Below are 18,625 nucleotides of genomic sequence, written 5' to 3' on the forward strand. Positions count from 1 at the left end.
CCTCCGCCCCTCTGTCTCGCGCTCCCTCTCTCTTGGAAAACCTGCTGCAGACGGGACACGCCCACACATTCCGCGGGAGAAAATACACTCTAAAAAATAATTGATTCTGATGAGTTTTGCCACGACTGTCAAACCTAAATTTATATACTTTGCGACGTTCATCATCGTTCAAATTTGGCTGGTGGCTTATTAACATAGGGTCCTGTGATGTGATGAACTCAAAATGCTAAATAATAAAGAAATATTTCTGGTTTCCAGGGACTTTAACTAATCGATTAATCGCTTGAAGTAACGCCTATTAGTCATTTAAGAAAATCTTTGGTCAAGGGCAGCCTTACTGGCTTTTGTGTGTGTTGTGGTATTGTGTTTTTCATGCTTGCTGGTGGCTCAAAAAAAATAATCTTACAGGTTCAATGAAGTATTCAATTAAATAATTTCAATTGATTTGATAAAATTTCATTCAATTCAATAAAATGAAAAAGATATTCTGCACACTTAGATATATGCAATTTTCTTAATTTAATTTATTAGGCCAATCTTTCCGTCTAGAGGGCTTTAATCAGAGTATAAATGGCCATGGCCTGCACAATTCAATATAGACAGAAAATTATGATAGTGCATAAGTCACCTGTAGCCGCAGCAGGTAGTCCACAGTACAGATGATGACATTGATGGTAGTGGTGCTGCCTGTCTGAGTTCTCAGGTAGTTCTGGAAATCTGAGAGGAGGGAGGCATTAAAAAGGTGTTCACAGTTCCCAACAAAGAAATAATGTCTTAGACTGTTTTCAATAATGAAGACTACTTCTCTAGTCAAAGTGTGATTAACCATCCCATTCACTAATCCATTGTTACTTTCCATTCATCTCTCTCTCCTCTGCAGCAACGCCCTGTTCAGGTTACATCAGCCATTCATAAATATGCACGCCCCCTTTATCCCTGTCCAATCAATGTCTCCCACGCTTTCCCTCTCTTCGGCTGCTGGCCAATCACCTAAATTAAGTTTCATATCAGTCTTCTCATATCCTGCAAAGTTCTAACTCACCTTGTGTCACCCATAGCTGCTGAAATCCTGTGTAGCAGTCGATTCGCCCCACCCCCTCCCCTGAACACCACCAATGTCATGGCTCCAATAGAACTCCCTATGGGGGTTCTCTATCCTATAAATCTCTGATGCCCTCCTCACGTCTCAGAGGAGGGTCATCATACCATGGATTCATTCGCCAAATCTAAGTGTTGTTTGTTTCATCATTAAAGTGTATTGTACTTTCCTTCTAGTCTCTCATTATTTAAAAACAGTTTGTTCAATTAAATGTTTCACATTTGATAACTCTGATTACGTTCCAAGTTTATAACATCAAATAAATGATCTAGGTGATGAACCTAAATAGCAACAGACCATCACATCAGATCCTGTATAGTAGTGAATGATCAGATCCTGTATAGTGGCGAATGAGACTTGTTTTTTCTTCATAGTGTGAATGTACACGAGCTGTGGCTTAAGCAACTCACGACTCACCATTGTTGTGGCCCTCACAAAGAAGCTGCAGGAAGCGGAAGAGGTCGCAAGTAAATTCATCGTCCGCCATCACTTTCTCATCTGGGCAGAGCAGAGGGACACAGAAGTGGAGGTTAATGTGTGGGGAAGAAGGTTTCAACAGCGTCTGGCATTGTGTTGTATGTTATTTGTATTAAGAGGTAGTGAGGAGTGTGTGAATTCGATTTTATTCGTATTAGAATACAGAGGGGTAAACAGAATTTGAAATGAGGGATTAGGTGTATTAAGGGAAAATACCAGTGTGTTTTGGCTAAGTTCCTTCATCTCGACTCTACATTACATTTTCAAACACTTAGCCGTCATAATTTCAAATACTTTCCATTTAATGAAAGGTTATGTGATTCTCAGTTACATTACCTTGTGCCAACCCGTGCAGTTTTCAGAATATGTCAAAACAAACATGAATACCTAGCAATTCTAGTACAAATCATATTGTTCCTACTGGGGGCATTTATTGAGAACTTATTGCTGAAAAGGAACGCGGAAACTTGTTTACGAAAAGTAGACCTTCAGGTTGTAATTTCTAGGGCTGGCCTGAATACCATTTTTTGGGCTCAGAATATTCTGTAGTAGCTAATCAACAGCGAATATTCGGATATCCTAGAGCGGCACAAAAATAAAGAAAAGAAAAAAGATTTGCGGCGCCAAATCCGTCTGTCCAGAAGTAGTTAATGTATCCAGCCCCATCCCGTAATGTGGCCACAGTGTGAACGTTTCAGCAGGCTACTGTCTCTGCACATCTTAGGTTCAGCTGGTGGTTGGCTCTCATGGTCTGTGCTGCCCACAGCGTCTCCTACTGTACATTGACAATTTCAACCTCTTCTGGGAACACAGACAGTTATTTAGAAACGATGGCATAATTGGCTGGGGGGCAAAGATATTACTATCTCCTAGCACCACTCTATCAAGTGCGTACACTTAGAAAGAAAGGGGGGGGGGGGGGGGGGGGGGGGGATAAAACATCCGAATCCCAAAATTGAAAACCCGAATACAGTAACCTACCCAACGAATGAATATCTGAATAGTCGAATATTCGGGTCCAGCCCTAGTAATTTCATGTTGAGCTTCGAACCAACAATTATATCTGACAGCTGGAAGGCAATGCAACTTTAAATTATATATCTACAGTACACACAATGCTATATAGTACAATGCATACTTACGTATCAGAGAAATGATTAAGGTGATAAAAAAACTCAACAGCACTAGTATTTTCCTTTAATGAACAGAGAGATAAACTAGTACATACAGTATGTGTTGATGTCAAGGTAAAATGGTTAGTGTTTGTACTACGTATGCTGTGTAAGTTTGTTACCATGTGTACTGTATGTGCGTACACACATCTGTGCAGCACAATTTTTTTTTTTAATTGTCAGTACCATCACCTCATACCACTCCCTGCCCTCATTAGCATATGTTAGTAAAAACCACAACGACCTCTGGGTGCCCGTCGGTTTGTCTGACAGTGGGAAAGGGTGGTGGACTCCACCTGTGGCTTTCTATAGACAAAGTCTATTTAACAAAGCTGAAATTAACAATAGGTTAAACAGGGATAGTATCACGTTGACATGAACACAGATAAATTAACAGACTGAAAACAGGGAATAACATACACAACTACATTTGGGATGAGGAACCAGTAACGGCACACTTGTTTATGGCAAACAGAGACATATAGAGGAAGACAGAGAAATACAGAGACAGAGCTTTTGTTTTGTTATGTTTTACTGTCTCAAACAAGGCACACAGTCATGCAAGACAGATCTACTGAACTCCGCAAACTCCAGTATGAGTGTGGGTGTTGAGAGGTAAAGGTGGGTGGAGGGACAGAGGAGAGGACAGGGACACAAGATGGACAGACATAATCACTCTGGCCACATTTAAAGCAAGCAAGCAGTTTGCAAGGCGTTACCAGGGGAACCAGGATGCAGGGGGCGTCTTTGAGCCAAATTGTATTAGGAAATACACATTTTGTCAGCTCTCCATAAGCATTGCAGCAGAAACTGGCCACTGTTAATTAACTGCTACATTAAATGCTCAAATTTAACCATCATAGTATGTTAATCAATTAAGATTACGGTAGTCAAAAAGCCATCCATCTAGCTGGTTTACATTTACCTGGTTGTTGTCTAGTTAGTTTGCCAGCCTTTGATATTTTGATACAGTAACTAATCCGACAAAAGAAACATCAATGTAGTAGCTGAGTTATGTGAATAAAGGGGATCGGCATTTTCAGTTGTTTTCAATCTGAGATCCAATAATGACATATTTCACAATTGTAATTTTTTGAACGCTCAACATACAGTAGTCAAACTATCTACCCTTTTGTGCTTTTCCTGCATGGCAAATATCAAGTTGAATACAGGCTTGATTGTGTTGTTTTATTACCTCTGATTGGCATAATTGACCACAGGTACTTAGGCTGCTTTCCAGAGATGTCGAAAAGTCGGAAATTCTGACTTCCTGATAGGAAAATGTAATGGCACATTCCAAGTAGGAAGCGGCAAGTTTTCTCAACCTAGATGCTGTTACGTACAGTATCTGACATGACAGCAACGTGCAATATATTGTAAATGTAAACATCATTACTTTCATCAGGTCCTCAATCTTTGTGTTGGGCAAAGGAAATCCTGCTGGTGTCCATGTTTCCTCCATGGTTTTTCCAAGCTGGACTACAGTATATCTGAACAGTCACGTGACATCTCTTTCCCCGGAAGTGAGTTTCCCATTCATTTTCTCCATAGACATTTTGGAAAAATCCTTATAACTCGTTATATAAGGATTTTTTAAGGAAAATGAATAGGAAACTGACTTCTGGGGCAAGAGATGTCATGTGACTGTTCAGCTCTATTGGAAGGCAAGGTTGTAGTTTCAACCTAACTGAATTTCCAACTTCCAACTGAATGAAACAAAGTATCGTGACTTGCTCATCACAAATACCACCAATATGTCAGGAAAAAGCTACAGTAGAATGGCTACAAAAAGTAGTGACGAAGAATACTAGTCTATACATCTTTCTCAGCAGCCGCAGTGTGGGTCCATGATTGGGGGCTTCATACAGTAGGCGATATTTTTTTTCCCACGATGGCGAAGGCTAGGCAAAGGTATGACCCGCCCCTCTCTGCCTCTGATTGGCTGACTGCACTCGGCTGCTCTCGCCTGCTTCCCAGGCAAGCCAGAAGTCATCTCAAACGAGCCTAATATATACTTTCATTCAATGTCACGATGCTGCGGGGGGGAAGTAGGCTACTTCCAAGCATTATTACTATAACTAGATAGGCTATTAGTGGTGTGTTTGCTGGACAGCTAACATTCATGCTTTATTAAAATGACTATGCAATCAGTTAGTTTATGCTGAGGATATAAGGGTCATCTAAGCATTTGTTCATAACGTGAGCAGCAGGTGCAAAACAATCATTAAATCAACAAGCATGAGATGGTAGATGGCAGCATATAGAATCAAAAGGTTATGTGTGAGATCTTACTTTATTATATTAAACGTTACAATTGCAAACCGTATAACTGAGTTGTGAATGAATGTGTATTTTTTCTTGTCATTCTAAATTTCATCACCTTGTTTCCTCTGATTAATATTTAAATTCAAATACATGTCATTCTTGTGTTACAATGAGCTGAATTAGTTCACTGTAAATGACCCTGTTTTATATCACCCTTGATCAATTCTCTGTCTATAGGCTACATACGTGCACTGCCAAGAGTAGCGGCAGCGTTATAAACCATAGATATAACTATATTAAAAACATAAACACACTGGCGTCGCCGTCTTTCATGCAGGCTAGCAAGCGTAAGCTGTCTGTCTGACCCACTGAGTCTGACGGTCTGACCACAGACTGTAGAAAGAGATGTAATGCAGGATAGCCAAGCGAATGTGTTTGGATGGAAGTTTGACGCTAGGCCAATCAGAGGCAGAGAGAGGCGGGTTATGCCTTCGCATAGCCTTCGCCATCATCCGGAAAAAAATATCGCATACAGTAGTAGCAAAGTGAGGAAGAGGAAACCTTGCTTTTAATGGATTTAGAGGATCCATGGTTGTCACATGATGAGATGGAAACAACAGAACTTTCAATCCAACGTGTTGGATTGTTGCCAACGGCAGTTAAAAGCTAAAGTTAGTAGAGTGCTTTAGTATTGCCACAATAATGTTATGATATTGACTTATCGAAACAAAAGTTTAAGGGTCAGTTTTGCATGAGTTCAATCCTATAAACGTAGCCAAGATGTTTAACAGAAATATAATATACAACACCTCACAATTAACATGCATTGTTAAAATTACCTTTAACACTATATAGTAACTATATAATGATTATGAGGTTTAAATACCACCACAAGATGCTCTCTGTCAAATAAAAGTCCATTATTGTAGATTAAACACAGACACATCTGTTTCTGTGATGCAGAGGTGGCTTTGTCTTTGTATTCATAACTGTACAGCAGTGATTCAAAAGGTTTGACAAACCATACATGTATAAACCTGATTGGTTTTGATAACACATTACTTTGCAGTGGCCTTATTCCAATTTATTACATGCCAACAGAGTCGGCTGGGAGGTCATGTATTTGCCCCCATTTGTCTGTCTGTCTGTTTCTCCACAGGACAACTCAAAAAGTTATGTTTGGATTTGCACTAAACTTTGTAAAAAAGTATGTCATGGGTAGCCTGATATTCAGACTGAATCGTCAACTCCTAAACTCATTTCCTCTGCCAAACAGCCAAATCCACAACTGTGGAGTGGGCGTGGCTTCGGAGGTCTGGAGCCAGGCTAGGTCATTGGCTAAGGAAGAACTGATTACGGTAACTTTCCAGGGCCACTGGCCAAAAGGGGGCGTGGCAGAGTATGGACTCTACCGAGTGCCCTCTAGTTAACCTGTATTAACCTGTGGAGGAGTAAGTACACAATGATACTATGTAGCCTACTTGATCCTAATACATAATGCACTTACGGTGTATTAATGTACTGTAAAACTTCAATTAAAAGCAGAGTCCCAAATTGATGCAGGTCCCATATAGACGCGGGGTCTGGCTACATATTTTGTGAATAAATGCGGGTCTCAATTTGATGTCAGGGTTTGTACTTGCATTTGCGACGTCACATTTGCTGAGCGATATTGCGACCCGCGATCCATAGCATGCGGGCATGTCACCTCAGTCTCCCACAAAATGATCAGGATGAAGGCTAAAGAAATCTACGCCTCGGTGAGTGACAGTAGGGACAGGGAAGATTTTGCTGCTAGCGCCGGCTGGCTTGACAGATTCCTTCACCGCAACAACTTTTCTGAAGACATACAACTGTTGCCCAGAAAGACGCCAGGCACTTAACCAAGAAGCTGGTGAATTTTGTCACACTTTCAACGCGGATTATTGAGACAAAGAAGATACAGGCGAGGGACAAGCCATGGATGAAACTGCGGTGTGGTTGGACATGGTCGGCTCAACTACAGTGAATGCGAGAGGTGCGTAATTACGGCGCGGCTGAGTGATGCCCTCTTTAAAGTGGAAATTCGTTCACGAGCAACAAATTGTCATTCTAAGCTTTTTCTATTCGTTTCTGCTGATGTTTTTACACTAAATCCAACAGGTTTAGTTCAATAATTCGTCTGAGAATTGTATCAGGGGTTTTTTCTGCCAGCGATTCCCCCTTCTCATCAATGCGCGCAGCTCCAGGCAGCATGTGACAATTACTGTACTGAGAAAAACACACCTAATAGCAGGTGGCACGGTCAAACCAGATCTCTATACTGTATTTTTTATCCAAGTACTATTCATACTGGTTTAAAAAAACAATTGGATACTATTTCCAATCTTTGCTGAGCAAGAATTTTGTGCATTTTCTTTTTAATGCAGGTCACAAATTGCCGCAGGTCCCATAGGGTGTAGACATGGGGTCTGGCTACATATTTTGTAAATAAACACCCGGGCTATTAATTGAAGTTTTACGGTATTTGCAGAGGTGTAAAGTCACAATGAAAGTGTGTTTTTTGTGTAAGTGTGCTTACAAATGTGTTACAATGTGTGTACAAGTGTTGTAGCCATGATTAATTGTAGTTAACCATGTGGCTAGTAGCCACATGGTTGACTAGTGTTGACAAGAATAGCATACTAGGTTAAGTGTGGAAAAACTTGATTTCCAATTCATTTTCTGCTGGTAAATATCACCTCATACATTATATTATAAACTCTCACCTTGACTCTCTGAGGCACAACATAAAAAAATGCAATGTTAGCAAATGTAGAGCATTTATCCATTTTTATGTAAGCGCCTATTTTAGTGCATTATGTTTGTACAATTTGCACTAAACTGTTGTTTCAAGACATTTAAGTACATTGTGTATTAGGAAGAGTTTCAGTGCAAACAATTATTTTCAGTTTCCAAAGGTTAATGATGGAATGAGGCCATTGTAATAACCAATGTTGATGAGCTGATTTTCCAGAGAACATCTTTTGGCACTGTACTGGTAAAAGGGGACAGAATGAGGAGAGATTATGGGAGATTTGAGGCAATGTGGGGATTTATATGTGGTGGTGTTACACAGATGGTCTGGGAGCCATGTGGTGTGTGTGCCATCCCTGGGCCTTAGGTGTGGCTTATTACCATGTAAGGGTGTTGGATCAAATCATGTCGAATGATTTGTTTCTGCAACAGACCGAGTTTGGAGAGTCCCTACTGCATTCATTTCAGATTCTAGGACACAGGGTCAGTACAGTTACAGTGACACAGTGTCATTACAGTGACACAGGGTCAGTACAGTTACAGTGATCTACTTGAGAGAGCTGATCGGGAGAGGAAGAACAAGCTTACTGCCCTTCCATCCCTTTCATCAACCAAACTGAGAGTTTTGGAGTTACAGTAGATCTGTGGTAAAACACTCAAGGAGAAAAATGCCACTTTACAATCAATTGAAAAGCTAAAGGACAGAGATGAGTAGGCCTACAACCACGACAACACCTACAACTACAAATTTACCTTCAAAATTTTACCTACACCCCATTTACACCTTGTTTTTAAATGCGACCTGTATCCGCAAGTTATCTGGATAATGGTCAGGTGTAAACAGGTGTAAATGGGGTGAAAGAGTTCTGAACTACTCTGACTACCTCCAGATGTGGTCAGGAAGATCTGATCGCATCCTGATCACGATGCGTTTACACCTTGCATTAACATGCATTTTTCCATATCCAGATAACATCCAGATAACTTATCCGGATACAGGTCACATTTAAAAACCAGGTGTAAATGGGGTGCAAGTGATTGTAAAGCTTGATTTTACTGAGTCCTTGAGTGCGAAATGAAATGCATATTAACTACACAGCCAGGAAAAGACTAGTCAGTTGAATAGGAGCTACAAGAGGAAGAGAGGACAGAAAGGCGAGTAAGAGAGAATATATGAGAGCCAGGTTTTATTTACCACGTTCTAGCTTCATATCTGAGAACCGTGAGAGCAGCAAAATGGTGGGTGGGAGGACAGGGGCATGATGGGTAAAGGGAGGGAAATGAGCATAGTGAATGTGGCGTGGGGGGAGAAAGAGACAAAGAGAGACGCAGTGAGTCCCGTCATCCCCAGCTTGTCAGTGGATCATAAACTGTTTCATACATCAACAGTCACAATGCTATGACTCATCTAACACACTGTCATCCTGTTTGTACACTACACACTCACAGATATACACACACCTATATGCAGGCATCCATAACACGGCACACTCACATACATACAAAAACAGGTTATTTCAGAACAAACACTGAACTAGACATTTCAACTACAAAATGACTCAGTCATAAACCAATGCAAAACAAAGTACTACAACGTTTACTGATAGGATACTTTGTAACACTGAAAAGGACAAAGATGTGTGTGTGTGTGTCTGTGTGTCTGTGTGTGTGTGTGTGTGTGTGTGTGTGTGTGTGTGTGTGTGTGTGTGTGTGTGTGTGTGTGTGTGTAAATGAAGTGGTCCAGGTTGGAGTGTGTGTGTGACAATGGGGGTATAGAGGGTACTCACTAGTGCCCTCCTCTGAAACCATCCCAAGCCCCTCGGCCTTGTTCTGTCTCTCAAATGCATTCAGGTCCAAAACGCTGTAAACATCAAATAGTCAGTTTAATATTAAAAAATATATTAACAATCTGAGGACCCAGAATCTATTAGTCAGCTGACTAATAGACTCTAGAACAGACGGGCAATACTTTGGGGTTTCGGTGTAGAGCCCAGCGCACATCCGTGCCAAGACTTCCAATTCCCTACGCTGCGGTCATTGTTTACAGTACGATTGACGTGAGAATGGACCGAGTTGATCGATCGATCGATACTTGTTGTAGGTGTTTTAGAGTTGATAGATCGATCGATACTTGTTGTAGGTGTTTTAGAGTTGATCGATCGATCGATACTTGTTGTAGGTGTTTTAGAGTTGATAGATCGATCGATACTTGTTGTAGGTGTTTTAGAGTTGATCGATCGATCGATACTTGTTGTAGGTGTTTTAGAGTTGATCGATCGATCGATACTTGTTGTAGGTGTTTTAGAGTTGATAGATCGATCGATACTTGTTGTAGGTGTTTTAGAGTTGATCGATCGATCGATACTTGTTGTAGGTGTTTCAGGTCTAGACGACTTTTCGGCTAATCACTATAAACAGATAGCTGCATATGAGACGTCATCGGACTGTAAACAATGACGGAAGCGGATGTCTTAGCATAGGATCGCCTCTACACCGGAAACACCGAAATATAGTCGGCTGTCCCAGAGTCTATTAGTCGTATCGTTAGACTGATAGACTGTGGGTGCCCAGATTGATATATTAATTACTTCCACAGCCATTTTCAATACAGCGTTTTATAAACCTTAACAAACACCAACCAACAAAGAGACACGGTGACGGATCAATAAAACAAAATACAAAAAAGATAAATTAGCCTGAAAAATAATTTATAATTTTACTGCTATCTGTTAAACAGCCCATCACAGTCAATTTCTGAATATCCAGGGTAAACATTTACAATGCCTAGTGTAATAACCTGTGTATTAACCTTTGGTATATAAAGTATTATTGTGGACATACTTTAACATACAAAGGCTAATACTGTAAACCGCAAAAAGGGCATAGCAAAATAAAGTTTTACCCTACTCGGCACAATGTCATTGCTTGATTGGGCAGTATTACTTATGACTACACTGATTTCATGCATAAGTGTTATGAGGAATCTGATGTGACAGACAGACATCTTAGTGAACCCACCTGCAAGTCTGCATCAGAGCCTGAATGCTCAGGAAGAATCCCACATCCTTTTTATCCTTCAGATAGTCCAGCATTCTCTGAACACAGACAGGTAACAAATAAAACGTTTCTTCACAACACCAATACACTTAAGAAATTAAGAGGGTGAATAGTATTGCAGCTTTTACAGCAGCTTTTTTAACAACTGTCAAATTATCTATATTTCTAAAGCAACATCACATGAGAAGGAGTGCTGTTGTACTGTATATCAGCAAGGCTGTGATTTGGTCATAGTTTGGCCGAAGATAGAGTCTGGCAAGCGAGACTAGGCCAAACATAATCACAGCCGTGCTGATATTTAGTGAGTTTCCCGACTGCAAGCTAGCTACTTTTAGGTTAGCAGCAGGTTAGATGATTTCAGTGTACCCGTTCATAATTAATGTATCCATATTGCTGTCACTACTACGTATAGACAGAAAAACACTGTGAACGTAGCCTAATCAGGTACATTAGAACAGCTGTGAAGTGGAGAGGGGAAGTCCCAGTGGTGTTATATTGTATATCAGCACTCATGTCTCTTGTCAAATTGCTCCATCAGAACTAACTGTTCTATAACTAACTGGTTTGTATGGAACTGCATAGGTATGTGAGAAGAGATGAGGAATTACTCAGATTGACAGTAAATGTCAGTACTTTGACCTGGATTCCTCAAGAACACAGCTAATTTCCAATATATATTGATTTTCAGCAGAAAAAAGTGTAAAAAGTGTTGCATATCTCTTTAATGCTTCATTTACCTGCTGTACATCACAGTTGCCTCCATTGAGGATGGAGATTCCCAGTTTGAGTGTGGAAGTAACCATGACTCCGGGTTCGCCTGTAAAAGGAGATGTTAACAATGTGTAGTAATTTTTGTTGTATATTGCAGTGGGTTCTCAACCTGGGGGACGGGACCCCTCAGGAAGTCGAGCAGCGGTTTTGGGGGCCTCTCAAGATCATTTATACTATAAATGATAAATTATCCTATACATTTTATAGGATAGGATTTCTACTATACAAATTTATGATCATGTTTATTTTTCTTGTGAAATGCTGAATAGTTGTAAGCCTCTAGGCCTCGATGAAATACAGTACAGATAATTAAACTTTAGAAAATCATTGGTTGTCTTCAGTGGTGTAGTGGAGGGTAGACGCAGGTAGACGGAACCTACCCACTTATTTTTCAGATGGTATTGAGTCTACCCACTTCCAATCTGGAAACTCATCGTTTAAAAAATAGTTAAGTATAGTTAAGTGTGTGTGTGTGTGTGTATATATATATATATATATATATAAAAGCGGTGGGGGGGGGGGGGGGATTACAGTCTACCCACTTCTCGAGGCACCACTATACTGGTTGTCTTTGGTTGAACTATTCACCACTCTGCATGCAGCCTGTGACAGGGGTTGTTGTGGGTGGGCATTAACATCTTTGTTAAGGGATCTCAGGCCAAAAAGATTGAGAACCACTGGCCTAATGCAAAGGATTGGGAGATGAGCGAGCACTGTGTATATGTGTGTGTGTGTGTGTCTCAGGGACACTGTGGCTACCTCTGCAGGCGCCGATCATCTGCAGCACCATTTCTGCAGCCACTCGGTTGTGCAGACGGGATTGCTGGTACAGAAGCCTCTGTTTCTCAAACTCCTTTTCCTGTGGGAGAGAGGCAGGACGAGAGCTGTAACCCTGCCAACCAGGCCTGCACTGCCCCCCGCACTCACACCTGCACTCACTCTTAACAACCTGTGCAGTGTGCACGCACACACACGTATTCATGGGCTGACGTCAAGGAAAGTTTTTGTTGCGGCCACATCACATCGCTTCTATTTTGACATTGTGAGTGAGAAGTAGCTCAAGGGTTAGATGTACATTATAATATGTGACATGTCAGTTTTAAAATATGTGAATTTAGTGAAAAAAGCAGTTTGTAGTCAACTAGAATGAATTATGACATCACGCACTTAAGGCTGGCTCCATACGCTCACATTATGAAGGTTTAAAAAAGTATAAAACTTAAAGTGTGATTTCTGAAAAAGCACAAAAGAGAGATATAGAGATATATATATATATATATAATAGGCATCTCGCACGCTATACGCGTGCCTCGTCCGCCCTGTAGCTTGCATACGCAGCTCGGCTGCTGCGGGGCCTCGCCTGCCCTATTGACGTGCGCGCAATGTCTCCCTCTCTCTCCCTCAGTCTCTCTCTCTCCCCCCCTCTCTCTCTCCCCCAGTCTCTCCCCGCTCTCTCTCTCTCCCTCAGTCTCTCTCGTATGTATGTGTCACTGATGACATCATCAGTGATGTCACAATGCCTAGACATCACTGATTACATAATCAGTGATGTCACTATGACATCAGTTGCCGCAATTGCTGAAGTGACATCACTGATGACATCACTTGTGACATCATCAGTGGGACAAAAATTGAAACAGAACAGAGAAACATTGCCCACATGCTCCCTTTTATAATACTAGGCATCTCGCGCGTAGCATAGACTTGGACAGGTACTAAAAAGTTGTGTGTGGCGTTTCGTCCTCAAGATGGCCGCCACGACAAAAACATTCCATGACTGCAACCCATGAATAACGTGCATGCCTACACAGCCACATACACATACACACACTCTGTCTCTCTTCTTTGGGAACACGAATGTGTATTAGTGGTGGAGGTCGTTATTCCAGCTCCTGACATTTGCCTGTGGCAGCAAACGTTTGACGGCAGCAAGCAGGCCGGCTGCTCTTCCAGAGCGTGGCACACAGACAGGGCATACACTCATGGGGTAGTACAGTAGAGCGTGGCACACAGACAGGTCATCATACACTCATGGGGTAGTACAGTAGTAGTCTGAGTAACATTGACAGCATGCGATCCTCCCACCTCCAACAATATGGCTCACTGCTGCTCTATCTTATGGCCGCCTGTAGCTCTACACTGACATGCTACAACTTCTCCTATGAGCAAGGTTCATCTTCATTCAGTCAGTTAAAACAGGTGTAAACCTGACCTTTGTAGTGAAAGTTCAGAGGCACGAGCATATACTTGAAGTGATCCTATAAGGTTCTAAACACTGCCTACTACAGGAAGGTACTGTAGAACATGAAGTATAATACTTTACATGTGTGACTAATCAGCAGCTAATGCTATAACATTTAGTATGTGTACAAAATAAAATTAGGGCTGGGCAATAATTCAAGTATTGATTTGTCTTTCAATAGAATCGCATCGTGAAAAAATAATGATGTTGAATTATTATGATACACAATTGTGTTGTCTAATGATACTGTATGAAATGTATCACAAAATCAGATCTGAAACCATTTGAACAATTTCAATATTTTAACATATATTTGGCATCTTTCTATATATTGTTATATAAATATTAAAACAATTTACTGTGATTATCATATTAATTTTGTCCATGTTATCCAGCCCTTCAAATAACTACACAATACAAACTCAATGTAACTGTAAAGAATTCTGAGACTCCAACAATCTTGGAAAACTACTATACTACTCTTATAACCATATAAAACCAGAAGATACTGCACTGTACAATCCAATGCTATACTATACAATCCTATCTACTACAGTATACTATGCTATGCCTAACTTAAATATACAATACTACAATATATTATACTATATAGTAGGACACTATACCACTGCCTTCTGTAACAAATAATAAATATAACTGCTATAAACAACCATCCTGTTGACAAAAGAGATTAAATAAGACCCACCCACAACACACAATGCCAAAGCCCCCACAACTCTATCTACCCTCCCTCCACCCCCCTCCCTCGTAGGCCTGACCATGTGTTATTAAACATGATGGAGAGATATTTCTCTAGTTACAGAGGTTCTCCTCTCCTTATAGAGCAACTATGTGTCTGCATTACAATACTTTGTGGTGAGTAAAGATGTGTGTGTGTGTGTGTGTGTGTGTGTGTGTGTGTGTGTGTGTGTGTGTGTGTGTGTGTGTGTGTGTGTGTGTGTGTGTGTGTGTGTGTGTGTGTGTGTTTGAGTGAGTGCTTGGGTGAGTGCATGTCTGAGTCAGGAACAGTGTATGTCTGGCTGACTGTGCAGGCTTTTACTGCAGTCCATTCGTGAGCACATAGAGGGAGACTTGTGACTTGTTAATGAAGTCCAATTCAAAGACAAACAAAATCGACAGATGACTCGGGGGTTGTTAGAGCTCAAACCAGAGTTACCAGATGAGTCCAAATAGGTGAAAATCAGCCCAACTAGTAGTACAGGGACGAGTGAGTTGGGAAATGGCAGTGCAAGTCTAGAGCGGTGGACTACAGAACTGGCCACACACACACACAAGAGATCAGCACAGGGGAGCTGGTTCTACTCTTAGGAACCCTGCTGCACAGCGCAGTTTCCATTACTAGCAGTTCAATTAATTAATGGAGGGTTTTTCTAAATATCTAGCTACTAATGCTAAATATAAATGTGTGTGTAACAATGTTCAATGGACGAAAAATTCACATTGAAAGACGCTTTACATTATACTAAATTTATACAACAGGTAGTTCCGGCCGAGCAATTTGATTGGACAAGAGGGATCCTACCAGTGCCGATATTTCACGATAACGCACTGGCGCTTCACTGTGTGTAGATCACTCCGCTTCAAAGCTGCTCTAATCAACAAAACGCTTCACAGCTGTAGAGTAGACAGTAGTAAAGTAGACAGCCTGCAGTTAATTAGGCTGATTAGGCTACATTTTCGGCAAAGCAGAAAGCTGAGGCGACTATTTTTGTTAGCGGAGGAATAAATAGAGAAATCATAATTTCTCAGCTTTTTGTCATTTTTTTAATCAGCTTTGTTTAATAGAACTGGGGCCGGTTGCACCAACTGGTCTTAACTATGCCTGGTCGTAACTCCTACGTCGGTCTTAGTTAAGACCATGGATTTACGCCTGTTGCACCAACACGGCTTACGTCTGGTCTTAACTATGCTGGTCGTAGCAATGCGCGTCCATGTGAATTGCCAGGGAATGCACCCTGATTGGATGATGTTGCAAAAAATGTGCCTCGCGACCTGCTTGGAGCACTGAGCCACTACGCTCTCTCAGCCACTACTGTAAAACACCCTCCCTCCTCTCACCCTCCCTCGTTCCGGGGGAAAAATGGCGGCGATTGAGCCAGAAAGACAGTCTGAATGAAATTTAATGTAACGTTCCCAATTCTATGTATTACATTCTAAAAAATTAACGGCAACATTTTGGAAGGCTAAGCCACACAACTAGTTAGTTATAATCTAACGTTGTGCTTTCAAAGACGGCGAACTGGTGGTGTTACGACGATGACGGTCAAAAAGGTCTCCGCGGAGATCTCTGTTACAGGCAGGCTCTACGCCTCCTCCTGACCAGGCGTAGGAGTTATGCCTGGTCGTAGTGAAAATAAGGCTTAAGCCGTCTTGGTGCAACCGGCGTAGCTGTTAGGTCGTAAAGTTACGACCAACTTAGCTTAAGACCAGTGTAAGACCAGTTGGTGCAACCGGCCCCTGTTGTATAAAAGCAATATCACACTCGAGGTCGTGCTGTTGTTGTCTAATATCGGCACTGCTGTGATTATCTTCGGCACTCGGCCTGCGGCCTCGTGCCTACGACCGAATCACAGCAGTGCCAATATTAGCCAACAACAGCACTCCCTCTCGTGTGATATTGCTTAAACACACTACACTAACTGGATGTAATACTACCTTCCAGGAGAAGTGAAACTCAGGTTCGGATGCTGGTATCACAGTGTCCAAACCTGGATTTTGTGTTTGAATAATGAGTGAGATATTTATTCTGTTATCATTCATTCCAATCATACGACTAATGTTTAAACTTGTGATTTAAAGTCAAAAGTGGCTAGAACAGACTCAGCTGCGTATTTTGTCCTGGGTTTCATTTTGTTCTCTTTAGCTGCACCATCTCTCTGCACTCGAGTCATGCAATTTAGGAGGGGAACACAAATCAGACTAGTGGGCAGAATCCAGCAAAGGAATGCACAAGTCAATCCACCATAGCAGGAGATAGAGGAGAGAGGAGTGAGTGAAGGAGTGAGTGAAGGAGAGAAAGACTGGTAGAGGAAAGGAAGTGCTGTGGCAGCGGGGGGGAGTGTGCGGGGTGTGGGTGAATGGGTGTGGTCACTCGGTGTGCGGGCGGGGAGTTGCTCCTCCGCTGACTCCGCTGACTCCCCTGTCCCCTTCCCCTGGTCCCCCCATACCGTCTCCGTCTGTCGCACCTCAAAGGCCGGCTCCTCCCCCTCCTCCTCTCCCCCTTCGTCCTCCTCCCCAATGTGGCAGCTCTGAAAACAGCAGAGGTGGAGTCAGGAATCCATTCATATACAGCTCTTCTCATGAAATAAAGGCATCAAATCTAGTACAGTAAGTGATTCAGACACAGTCGTCCTCCATTATTACAAAAGTTTATGACAACATTGGAACAAGATTGTGCTTGTCATGTGATAAGGCTAGATATTGTGAAAATGTAGGCAAGTAAAACAACTCAGAGTCAGAGTCACTTTATTTGCCATTTACAGTAGGAACTGCATTGGAATTGGGGTGCTAGGAGCTTAAAAACATACATAACAAATCACAGGACAACATATGAAAACATTTAGATACCGTGTCAAAAGAATAAAAGGAATAAAAGGGTTAAAATTTTAAAAAGATAAAAAGAGACAGTGCATATGTGGATAGAACCGAGTTCTCCAGCTCAAGATTTAAAGTGCAGGATAATTAAAGTGCACATTAATTAAGATAAAGTGCCTATGCATAGAGGCAGCATTGCATGTACAGTCAGGTATAAGACATCTTATACAAAGGAAAAGCAACAAAAAGTAAGGCATGGTCTACAGCTAGGCGGTGTAAGATCTAGTGTTTGGAATTAAGGTACCGTAATTCAGACTGCGCACCGCATTGGAAAAAAGCTCTTTGCAAAACGAGTGGTAGAGCATTTTATAGAGCGGTAGCGTCTGCCGAGGGGAAGTAGGTTAAAAAGATTGGTGGCTGGATGACCTGCGGGGTCTCTAACAATGCTAGAAGCACGAGCCAGAAGTCTAGAGCTGTAGAGCTCTTCTAATGCAGGCAGATCGGCCCCGGTTGCCCTGCCAGCACGGCGCATAACTCTGTTTAGAGATGTTTTCTCCTTGACAGTGAGAACCATATGGTGAAAGAGCTGGTGAGGATACTCTGATGATACATCGATAAAAATTAAGGAGGACCTGACTGTTGTGGGTGAAAATGCTTTAGTCTTCTTAAGAAGAAGAGCCGTTTCTGAGCCTTTTTGATGACTGTTTTAGTATTGGAGTGCCAAGTGAGGTCATCAGATATGGTGACACTGTGACACCAAGAAATTTAAAATCCTTAACCATCTCGACTTCAGAGCCGTTGATTAGAATGGGATGGTGGGGTCCCTTAGTACGGCGGAAATCGATGACGAGCTCCTTTGTTTTAGAAGCGTTAAGTATGAGGTTGTTAGCCTCGCTCCACCTGACTAGATTTTCAACCTCCAGTCTGTAGTTGGACTCATCATTTGAGCTTATGAGCCCAATGACGGTGGTGTCGTCCGCGTACTTTACAATCAGATTGTTAAGGAAGTGGGCAATACAGTCGTGAGTAAAAAGAGTGAATAAAAAGGCACTAAGAATGCAGCCTTGAGGCGAGCCGGTACTGAGGACAAGAGTTTCAGACAGATTGTTACCAATCCTCACTCTTTGGGGTCTCTGAATTAGAAAGCTAAAAATCCATTCACAAACAGCATCGCACAGACCAAGATTTTGCAGTTTGTGGATGAGGGGTGAG

At 41.7% G+C, this 18,625-nt stretch overlaps 1 protein-coding gene across 1 annotated transcript in view; it reads right to left on the bottom strand.

Annotated features, from left to right (window-relative positions):
* ryr1b (ryanodine receptor 1b (skeletal)) overlaps nucleotides 1–18,625 on the bottom strand; it is a 129,163-nt gene that overhangs the window by 21,954 nt on the left and 88,584 nt on the right. Inside the window, exons 80-87 of the mRNA XM_083636928.1 lie at nucleotides 17,047–17,127; nucleotides 12,376–12,475; nucleotides 11,583–11,662; nucleotides 10,807–10,883; nucleotides 9,576–9,649; nucleotides 8,984–9,001; nucleotides 1,517–1,597; nucleotides 629–717 (exon numbers count right to left, since the gene is read on the bottom strand). Of these exons, the coding sequence (XP_083493054.1) occupies nucleotides 629–717; nucleotides 1,517–1,597; nucleotides 8,984–9,001; nucleotides 9,576–9,649; nucleotides 10,807–10,883; nucleotides 11,583–11,662; nucleotides 12,376–12,475; nucleotides 17,047–17,127 (600 nt within the window). The remainder of the gene's footprint in view (nucleotides 1–628; nucleotides 718–1,516; nucleotides 1,598–8,983; nucleotides 9,002–9,575; nucleotides 9,650–10,806; nucleotides 10,884–11,582; nucleotides 11,663–12,375; nucleotides 12,476–17,046; nucleotides 17,128–18,625) is intronic.

The sequence above is a fragment of the Poromitra crassiceps genome (genome assembly GCF_964638095.1).
Source record: "Poromitra crassiceps genome assembly, chromosome: 5".
Classification (NCBI taxonomy): domain Eukaryota; kingdom Metazoa; phylum Chordata; class Actinopteri; order Beryciformes; family Melamphaidae; genus Poromitra; species Poromitra crassiceps.